The sequence below is a fragment of the Sarcophilus harrisii genome, chromosome 1 (genome assembly GCF_902635505.1).
Source record: "Sarcophilus harrisii chromosome 1, mSarHar1.11, whole genome shotgun sequence".
NCBI lineage: Eukaryota > Metazoa > Chordata > Mammalia > Dasyuromorphia > Dasyuridae > Sarcophilus > Sarcophilus harrisii.
In genome coordinates, this window is record NC_045426.1 from 532,799,036 (window position 1) to 532,810,315 (window position 11,280).

The window sequence follows — 11,280 nt, forward strand, 5'->3', positions numbered from 1 at the left end:
ATTAATGAGATATTGTTGAAAATGTAATTAACAGACGAATCAGATATATTAAATTGAAATGTTTAATTATTTACACTAATTGCTGAGTGGCAACAGATTTTGGGGAAGAAAGGGGTATTGTTCCTAGATATTAAAAGCTTTTGTTTCATTTTCACTCTTAAAATTTTTCGTTTTCCATACTTATTGATTCAAATTCCAGAGTAGAACACATAACTATGTCATATTTATCTTTGTTTTTTAAAATTCTTGCATTTATTTCTTGTATTTTTCAAATTCTATTAAAAACAAATCAGTAAGAATGTTATCTGATCAAAAGTTTCCACTGTTGCTTGGTGGTCACTATAGTTATTTTCATTGTAATTAAGATAGCTTTCCAACAAAGTAGTAATTGCTAACCATTTTTAACTTGTTTTTAAGGTGGTATTCTAATGTATGGAGCCCTGGTGCTTTTTGAATCTGAATTTGTCCATGTTGTTGCCATTTCCTTCACTGCCCTAATCCTGACTGAGCTGTTGATGGTTGCCCTCACTATAAGAACATGGCATTGGTTAATGGTGGTGGCTGAATTCCTCAGCCTTGGCTGCTATGTGGCCTCTCTTGCTTTTCTAAATGAATATTTTGGTGAGTTACCTATAAAATTAGTATTCCTTTTCTTTGGGTTGGAGGAGGTGGAATGATTAAGTTTTATTTATCTTTTAAATATGAAATATTGAATTATTTGTCAGCATATTTTTTAAAAATTAACCAAAAAATTTCAGAACTTGGACATATATCATATGACCTATTTTTTAGGAGATATAATTTTGCCATAGTATATTTAGGAAATTAAGAAGATTTTTGTAAGTTGTCTGTAAATAGAATGTTTAAAAATTATATTGTTTTCCAGGAATGTCTCCAACTCCCCACAATTAATTTGTTACGTTCATATTGAAAACAGAGTAGCAACTCTGAAGGAAGAATGCCAACCAAATCTGTAGACCAGATAAAAAGCCATGTTGTTCCCTTGCTTGTTTCTCCTTCAGTTTTGGAAGAGATTTTATTTTTGCTTTCATCAATCTTTTATTTAGGTATTGGACTTAGAGGACAGAAAACTATAGAGTATTGTGTGTATACTTCAGATCCCATTGATACTTAAATAATGTAATATCCTAACTTGCTCTAAAGATCTTATTGACTCCCAAAATTGTTAGATGAATACTTCCAAATCCATCCACACTTCTGAGATATAGGTCCATTCTCTATTTTTACTTCACACGTTCCAATATTACCCGGCCTTTCTTATTCTGGATCTATCCACTTATCACTGATTCTCTACAGGCAAAAGAAGTAGAAAATAATTTGACATCAGGAAGGAACCATCAAAGCCATCTTTCTCCATATACTTAATAGATGGTCATCAAGACTACTCTTAGACCACTAAAAGTGGGAATTAAAACCCTTCCAAAACATCCCTTTCTATTTTGAAATGATTCTGATTGTTAGAAAATCAAAATGTGTACATCCCTGAAATTTCTTAGTCATTGGTCTTAGTTCTGCCCAATGGAGCCAAGCAAAAAAGTTTAATCCCTCATCCACATAACTGCTTTTCCACCATTTCAAGTCAATTGTTTTGTTACTCTAAGTCTTCTCCATATTATTCATGCATGTTTCCTCCAGCCAGTCCTTATGTGAAATGATTTTCAGGTCTGTTGATTATTCTGGTCTCCTTCTTATGGACATGCTCTTGTCGTTATTCTTCCAAAAATGTGATTCCAAACATTCCAGATGTATTCTGACCAAAGCAGGATGCTACAAAATTCTCTCATCTCTTATTCTGGAGTCTCTTCTATAAATTTGCATTAGCTTTTTTAATGAACATTTCACACTGAGGATTCATATAGAGCTACAGTTCAACAGTTCTCTAAAATGCCCATATCATTTTCATATGAGCTACTCTAAATCTATGTTTCCTCCACTGTATACTTCTGAAGATGATTTTTAGGTTAAAGTTTAACATTTATCTCTATTAAATTTCTGGGAGTATACCAAAAAGCTAGGGTAAAGAGGAAGATCACAAGTCTTATTACCAAAAGGAAAAAAAATGGTGACTAAGAAATATTCTATAGCTGTGTCAGGAATATCCTTGAATAAAGAATGAGAAAATAGGCAGTCTTTTGTAACTGTTTCTTTGCAACAACTATTTATTGGTCATAAGAAATCAAATTGGTTGAAGACAGCAAAATGCTACTAAGATTTTTCTCCAAAAAAATGCTTCCTGTGAATATGTTAAAAATTATGCAAGATTCTTTGAAGAGTCATAAAAATGGAGGTAACTTTGTTCAGTGACCCTCTGTCTGATAAATGTCTTACCCTTGGATTCAAAAAAGCCTTCACAAATAGAAAGTAAAAGCAGCAGAACCAAGCAGTAGTTTGTCCAAAAAATTATCTAGAGATTTTCATGGATTTCAAGCTCAATATGGATTGGCAGTGTGATGAGACAGCAAAGAAGTCTATAAAATACTAGGCTATAATAAGAGAAGTATATTGTATAGGATGAGTTTTGTGAAAATACCTCTGTTCTCAGCAAGTACTGTGCCTCAGTGATGCCATATATACCAGGTTGTGTCTCAAATTTATGACATATCAGTATTAGTTGAAGGAATTAAGGATGTGTAGCCCAGAACTTAGAGGTTCACCTTCTTTCAAGTATTTAAAGGATTATCATACAATAGAAAACTTAACTGGAAAGGGCAGAACTAGAAACAATGGGTAGAAGTTATAGGTTTGCAAATTTAAATTTGAAATAAGGAAAATCTTTCTAACAATTAGAATTATTCAGAAGTAGAATGAAGAGCAGGTTCTCCTTCCTTAGACGTCATCAAGCAAAAAAAGCTATAAATAACCACATATCAGGTATGTTGAAGGGATTCTTGTTCTGGTACAGGTTGGGATGAGATGGCCGGTGGGCCCAGTTTCAGCTCCAAGATTCTGTGCCTTTCAGTCCAAAAGGAAGAGGGATTCTTATAAGTGGTGAAGTTTTCTAAATATTCTTGTTTGTGGATGACATTGTGCCAATCATGTTAAGTCCCTGTATATTGCAGAATTTCCAAAATGAGATGTCTAATCACTCAAAAGAAGTTTGCCACATAGACAAGTTCATTCTGACAATTTTTCTACAATAGCTCACTTTTAGGAAGACAGGCTTAAATTCTTTTTGTCCAGTTTGACTGGCTAAATCATTATGCAAAAAGTATAAGGTTTAATCTTTGCTTTTTGTCATTTAAGAGTAAGAATTTTTCAAATTTTCCTTGTGGTACTATTGTTATCATGCCTATGATTAATCTGTTCTATCACCTATACTGGGATGAATAAATGTTTTGAAGCATATGGTAAATAAATTGTCTAGAGACAGGACTAGGGTTTGCTCAAAATGGTCAGGGTTAGCTGAAATCTTTTAGGTGTAATCTAAATGCTTTATTTAAACTACATTTTGGTAATCCAAGTGCACCTACCAGTACATTTACCATGTAACAACTTTTCTCCTCTTTGTGATGTAGTGTTATTAAGTATTGCTGTTACTTTGTTGAGGAGGGTGATGGATGGTGTATGGGTACCCTGTTGCCTATTTCAATTAAGCTTAATTTACTACTAAATCCTCCTTCACATCTTTGTTTCAATAGATGGTTCATTATGTTCTAGGATAGAAAATATAGGCCATTACTTCCCCCTTCATATGCTATACACCTTGACCTAATGTTTTAATGGTTTCATGATTTTGCTCACTTTGGATCCCTATTGAAGTTATAACTCACCTAAACATCCACACAGGGAAAAAACATACACATACAGGGAATGAAGACTGTCTATTGCCCATGCTATGATATATGGCTGACACATGCTATAATGCTGGTCCAATAGTACATATGTTTGGACAAACATTCCTAATTGAGTATGAAAGTGGACCCAGAGTTAAATAGGAGAAGGCAGACCATCTGGTTTGCATTTAGGAAATTATTCAGTACTTTTAATGAAGTCTCTCCCCCCCAAAAAGGCCCACTCATATTTTTAACATCACTATTCTTCAATGATGCTATGGCTGACAGTCATAGAAGGTCACTGTTGCTAAGGATCAAAAGTTTTAGGTCATCCCAAGGGCACCAATAAAGCTCATAGTGAGTATGAATATGGAAATGACCCCAAGAATATTTTCATTGAGTTATAGGTTTAGAAAAGGATGAGTTTATCATAATGAGAAGAGTAAGGCCATATGCTTCTCTATTACCATTCAGTGTCAGGGTATCTTGACTCCCTGGAATGAGAGGGGACCATTTCCCTCCCACACCTTCCCTGCAAAGAAGATTGAACATGGATAACAGTTGTATAGGATTTGCACAGTTGCACAGGATAACAGGTAGCACCGGGAGAAAACTCTGTGAGAAAACAAATCCGTCAAAATATCAAAGAAAACATAACAGAGGGTCAACTTCATGCTAAAATACAGATTTAGTATAACTATTATAGTCTCCTGATATATCAGTCTAATCAAGCTCTCTAAAAATGAAATTAATTTAATCTGGCAAGTCTTTAATTAAATGTTTTATTGATGCTCCTTTTTTTTCTACATAATCATCCTTTCCAAAAGACTTCCTGTCCTATCCAGGAGAACCCTCCATCAAAGCAACGTTGAATAGCCAAGCCAAGCAAATGAACACATGGTTTATCTGATCATGTTGTCTCATCCCCCACTAGTTGTTCAGTACTTCTTCATAGACTTGCATGCTTCAAGTCCTTTTAGTCACATAAGATTTATCTTTAACTAACCTATTATAACTTGTCCATTACATGTTCACAGAGCATTTGATTAACACATTCAAGAAGGGTGCTAGTGATTCCAGTCAAACTCTTTGATTTATAGATTTAAAAATCCTTCTTTCCTTTTTTTCTGAATCATAGTTTTATTTAAATAAGTTTGAATACATTTGCATAACATTTAAATTTTTAAAAATAAAGGGAAAAAAAAACTAGTCTGCTATTTCACGTGGCTTTGGGCAGCTGTTGCTATTAAATTACAACTCCATTATTATTAAATTGACTGTTTTGATATATTAATTCAAAATTTATTCTTTTGTCAAAAGTTTAATTCAGGTAAAGTTGGCCTACGGTATGATGTTCTCTTCATTTGTGCATTTCCCAGAGGTTGACACAATACTGCTACTGAAAAAGCCTGATCAAACACTGGATCTTGATGTGTGATTGATGTAAAAAGGAAAATATCTTCATTGCCCCAAAATGAAACTCCTCCCTGGTCAGGTGGTCCAAGTCATCAGAATCTCTGTTCTGCCACCAAAGGCTAACTTTTTATCTTGGTGGTATAACTGGGCTAGCTGTTGGTGTCTTTAAGTTACTCTCCTAAGTTTCACTAAAGGCATCTCAGAGGATGGTAATGTCCTCTTAAATGGACAAGGGAGTTCTGCAGAGGAAGTACCAAGGAGTCTCTGGATAGGTGTGGTCTCAGATGCTACTAAGGCTTTGGACTTGACTGGAACATTGGATTATTTGTATTTCGGTCTAGGCCCTACCAGACCTGACTATGACTCTCTTCAGTTTTTTAACATGAATGAGTTATACTAGTCCAAGTTAAATGGTGGACCCCCAAATGGTTACATTATACAAGCTATAAGGTTTTTTAATTTGGATAAGGACAGAAGGGAATTTTTCTACTCATTGCAAGGAAATCCTCATTTAAGCTTCAGTAAGCTATCAAGCATGTAAAACCCATGAACTTTCAGCTGTTCATCCTAAGCCAATCCAGTCTTAATGAGGAACTAGCATATGTTCTTATGTTGGTCATCTTGTAGCTGGATTACTTCTCCATATTCTGGATCCTCAATTATAATACCTTTGCAGGCAAATTTCTTCTTGAATATTTTCACGAGTTTCTTTTTATCATAATCCTCAGCTATCCCCTGGACAGTAGTGAGGGTCTTCCTACCATTTCTCTGTTGAATTTTTGTATGGATAATGTAATCCTCAGTCCCAGCAGGAAACAGGTCTTCACCCTTACTTGCATCAGCAAAGCGCTCGAAAGATTGGAGGTTCTAGATGGCAGACATACTATACAATTCTTTTTTCTTGATGGAAACAGTCTGTGGGTAGCAGTGACAGAAGATGGGCAGGGGGAGTGGAACATCAGAAAACAAGGGAAGTACCGGCTGCTGAGTCTTTGGCAGCAGCTCAGTGACTAGGACCCCTTCTTCTCTTTTTTGAAAAATGAAGCATCTATCTATTCCAGTTGAAGAATCACAGAATTTCAGGACTTCAGAATTCAAAGGAACCTCAAACTCTAATTGGTCTAATCCATACCTAAACAAGAATTCTCACTTTAGTAAATGCTGAAAGTTGCCTTTTCTTTAAGACCTTCAATGAGAGAAAAAAATCTATCTTGCTGTTGAATAGCCTTAAATGTTAGGAAGCCTTTCTTTTACTTCAAGCCTGAATTTTTCTCTGGTTCCTGAATTTCCTCACATAGTAAATTTTCCTGATATTCAATAATATCTCTCCTTACCTGTCCTTTAACCTGATATTTATACTGAATAAAGTATATGTCTTCATAGATCAATGATTTATTCCTCTGGCTCTTCTATTCACCTCAGTTTTTTGAAGATTAGCTACAGTGCTTTATCAGTGATAATAATGAGTTCTTTCAGTACCTTGGATACAATATTATCTAGACCTCATAATATGAACTTACATGCAGTGACTAGTTGCTTTCATACCATTACCTCATTATCTTTATTTCAGTATTCTCTTAGCCATTTTATTTCCATCTTTTCCATTCTAAAGAATGGTAGAGAAATAAATAGAATGTGAGTATTTCTACCTTCTCTCCATTATTCATCACCATTATCCTATCTACCCCCATAAGTTTCTCGATTCTCCTCTTCCCCTCAACACAGCTTTTAACGAGGGAAAAGGAGGAGAGAAGAGAAGCTGCAGGCTGACTTTGTTATCCTTCTTGCTGAGTTATTCATAAAATGTTATTTTTAATGATATTTGTACAATGATAAAGTCCAGTTAATCTACAATAAATACAGAATAAAATAATATTCAGTATGTTTTTAATGTTTCCATTTTTATACCCTAATTGCAGATTTTAAAATGAGCTTCTCTCTCTAATCCCAAATTGAGAGGGAAAATTTATTAGCTTTGTCCCAATTTTGATATATTCTAATGTTTTAAGTAATAACAAAATAAACAAAAATCCATATTTAAGATAACAATGATTGAAAACTGGGAATCATAGGCAACAAACATCCGAATAGCAGGAATAATTTTAATAAGACTTTGATGTTATGTATACAGAAAACATTCATAAAAAGGCATTGTGGTACATGAATAGTAGTTATTTTACTATTTTAACATCTTGGTCATTTGAATTGTTTAAATAAATGCTTTTATATATGATCTTATGAATATGAATTAATTCAACCAGGGTTGAGAGACGTGTTAGGTTATTTTTATAGCATTGCATTTTAAATGTACCCATTTTCTTAACATGATATTATCTACTACTCAAAAAGAGATACTACTCAAAAGATATACTCAAAAAGAGAAATAGTATAACAGAAAAAGATAAATATAAATATTGAGCCTATCCCATAGCTATCACGACTAGGTGTCTTTAAAACTATAGGATTTCTAAGAAGATGAACCCGTCCTTTGAACATAACTTTCTTAGAGACTGTTGTATTTTTACATGTATTTAGTTGTGTATCAGGACTTTTATGGAATAGTAAATTACTTGTTGCATTTCATTTGTGTATTTGAAATTAATGCAGCACTACAGGTAATGAAGTAAAGAAATGGAGATAAAAATCTGTCTGCTTAATACTATTCTGCTAATATATTATGTATAGTGAATATTATAGCTTTTTAAAGTATTTCCCTTTATTCACAAACTAATCACTTCTTTTGTTTAATTTCCTAATTATTTGTCTGTGATTCTATCCTTTACTTTCCTTATTTTCTATCTTATTTTGGAACAGGTATAGGCAGAGTGTCTTTTGGAGCTTTCTTAGGTAGGTGGAGTTAAAATTTCCTTATATTAAAAAAAAAATAATGCTAATAAAGACAAATATAATTGCTAAGAAAAACCCAGATCTTTGTTTAACTTTTCAGTTCTTTCACTAATTCACTGTGTAAAAAGTCACTTACTCTCCTTTGCCTCTGGTTTGTGATGCACTACTGCCCCTGTGGGTATATGCACAAGCTCATCAGTGATTTTAAGATGTTTTTTTTTTTTACCAAGATACCGTCTTATTCAGCCTTAAGAGTAAAATCTTTTCCAAAAATATCTCACTTAAAAAATTTGCTCATATTGAAGTAGTCTTTAAAGGCTTCCTCTTTATGCCCATAATTTGACCATTTATTCTGCCTTAAGTTTTTCTTTTATATTTTAACAAGTGATCCATGAAAATTCAATTCACCAAAAATATATTAGATACCTACCCTGTGCCAGGCTCTTTAGTAGGCATTTTGGGATACAAAGGCAAAAATAAAATCATCCTTACCCTTAAAGAGCTTATAAGCTTTTGAAGAAGCATCTTAAAGATTTTTCAGTATACCACATTTTAAGTGTTCATTTTTTAAGTTCAGGAAAACTCTTATAACATGGTACTTGTTGCTTGTATTCTCATGTACCACAGGTCAAATTATGCCCTCAACATTTTTGTAGATAAAAGACTAACAAAATTCCATATAGTGAGCTTTGTCCTATTTCCTGAATTTTAAATTGTATATATCGTCACATTTTCCATGTTTCCTTCATGTAAAATTAGATTGGCCTGGTCATAACGAATGCCATTTTCTTATATTGTTAAACAATTAATGAGGCAACCTCTCCTTTTGTCTACCTCTTCTCCCTCCCAAAAAAAGGGAAGAGCTACTATTACAAAAAAAAAAAAAAAAAAAACACTAAGTATCTCACAGGCATTCAGGGAAACATTACGATTCTGCCTAGTTTAATGCATTGTTGAATGTTTGTTTGATAAGTTTTGGTGACAATAATTATATTCAGTATTTCTTTTTGTCAGATGTTTAATTGAATGAATTCTAAAAACATTTAATAGAAATAGCATCTCAAAGAAAACAAAGGAAAAGCATGAAATTTAGAATTATACTTCTACATTTATTTACCTATGATTTTGTAAAGGACTTGAGGGAAATGTTCAAACAATTTTAGAAAATGTTCTTTGGTATTGTTCCAAGGAAGTTGAAATCTTTATTCTTTCACTTAGACCTTTTTTCTTTTTCTTCCTCATATAGATGTTGCCTTTATCACAACTGTGACCTTCCTGTGGAAAGTGTCAGCAATCACTGTTGTAAGCTGTCTTCCACTGTACATTCTCAAATACTTGAAGCGTAAACTTTCCCCACCGAGTTACTCCAAGCTTACCTCATAGAAGGAACTCTCCACCTACAAACTCCTCTCTCTACCCCTTACCCCACCATTGCTACTTCAACTGGGATTTACTTTGGTACCTCCCAGGACATTTAAGTGACTTCAGGGTTTGTGATGTGCTACTGAGAGAAAAATGAAAAAAAAAAAAAAAATGGAGAACATAAATAGGAAAGACCCACATCTGCTGTGTAAGTACTGAAAAGAAGATAAGCTTTAACTAATAGCTCCAAAAGGGGGGGAGAACATCCATTTTTGTCTTTTTTTTTCCCCAATCATTCCAACTTCTTTATTGATTCTAATTTACTTTCTGTTTAAATGCTGCTTAATTATTTTATTGCTACTGAAAAGGTTTTTTGCTACTGCACTGTTCTATAATACAAAATGAAAGTTTATTTGACATTATGTAATAATTCTTCTACATTCAAGCTTTCCTTGATGCTATTATGTAAAAACATCCATTCCTACTTAATTAAAATCTAATAAAATCTAGAAGCCACAAATGCCATGGTCTGTATTTGCTACTATATACTAGTCTTCATCAATTGTTGATAAATATGAGCTAGTTAACTTACATATGGATGTCTGCCTAGCATAATATTGCTTCAGGAATTGTTACTCTCCTTTCTGTACTCACCATTCCTATCCTGCAGATACTTAGAAGTCTGAAGCTTTTGACACCAATAGCCAATTCTCTAAGTGCACATTAAAGTCAAATCGTTCACACTGTAATAGTTCTCTGTGTAGTTCCATCACCACTTACTCACTTGTACAATTAGCTAGTAAAAGGCCTTGTTATTCAGCAGGTGTTTTAAGCATTTCTATCAGTTTTGTACTTGGAAAACTGCACTCAAATGTAGCTTCAAAAAACATTTCTACAACTTGTAGATATTGTATTAGCCAGTATGTTTCTTACCTTATAATCTGTTTACTTAGATTACTCAGGTTGAAAACCAGCCACATTCTAATAATGTTATGGTAGAATTATCCTGCATCTTCCAAACTGTAATTTATGTTCTCTATGAGCCAGATCAATCTCTGTTTGATAAGATGTTTGTAATGAGCAAATCAGAAGGATATTATTCCAAATCATTGTACTGTATAATATTTGCTCAGTCTTTACTGCAGTGTATTTAATATTCATCCAGGCCATTGGTTAGATAAAAGAAAAAAGTAAAGCCCAAGTTTCTTTTTTAAAAAAAAAATTAGTTGTTTTAACTTTCTAACACCATTATATTGCATTATGTTGGGGTGGGTCTGTTTTTTATAATAGATGGTTTGGGGTTGTTGGTGATGTCTTTTGTTTTTATTTTTTTAATGTTCTCCAATTTAATTTCTCATCTAATGTCATGACGTATGTTGCCCTGAAATGTTACAGATTGCTGTGTTAAAGAAATTCCAAAATTGGTTATTCACACAACCATTTCCATCAATCTGCCTTGGACCTACTTGAATTAATTGCACTTATTTAGAGGTTTTTTTCCCCAAACATATACTTTTGTATGTTCCTCTTTTCTTCAGAGAATATCATTCACCATAACAAAAATAATAAAGTTTAATTTCTATTAAGTAATGTTATAAATGGGTTATATATTGAGCTCCAGTTGTAGATTTGCTTTAAGCCAAATTGCCAGAAAAGCTTGACCTTTTGTAAAGTTAATTCTTGAATATCCCCACCAGATGTCACTGTTGTGTGTTTCTTTAGTGTTCATTTAGCTATGTATTAGTTTCTTAAAAAAACATCTGCACATTTTTGAAGTTTCCCAAACTCATTTTCTATTTTGTAATTGAAATGTATTATCCCTGAAATCTGCCACTTAATGGTTTGGGTTGATTTTCATTTC

At 33.3% G+C, this 11,280-nt stretch overlaps 1 protein-coding gene and 1 pseudogene across 7 annotated transcripts in view; one reads left to right on the forward strand and one right to left on the reverse strand.

The window, feature by feature from the left end:
- ATP9B (ATPase phospholipid transporting 9B (putative)) overlaps nt 1-9,939 on the forward strand; it is a 451,952-nt gene extending 442,013 nt beyond the window's left edge. For 6 of the 7 annotated variants that reach the window (XM_031946730.1, XM_031946732.1, XM_031946733.1 and 3 more), the window contains 3 exons: nt 418-621; nt 8,025-8,057; nt 9,304-9,939. In XM_031946730.1, the coding sequence (XP_031802590.1) occupies nt 418-621; nt 8,025-8,057; nt 9,304-9,440 (374 nt within the window). In that variant the 3' untranslated portion in view covers nt 9,441-9,939. The remainder of the gene's footprint in view (nt 1-417; nt 622-8,024; nt 8,058-9,303) is intronic. The other variant, XM_031946731.1, reaches the window with a different exon arrangement.
- Nucleotides 5,406-6,359, reverse strand: LOC105749345 (annotated as a pseudogene).
- Nucleotides 9,940-11,280: the final 1,341 nt, after the last annotated feature.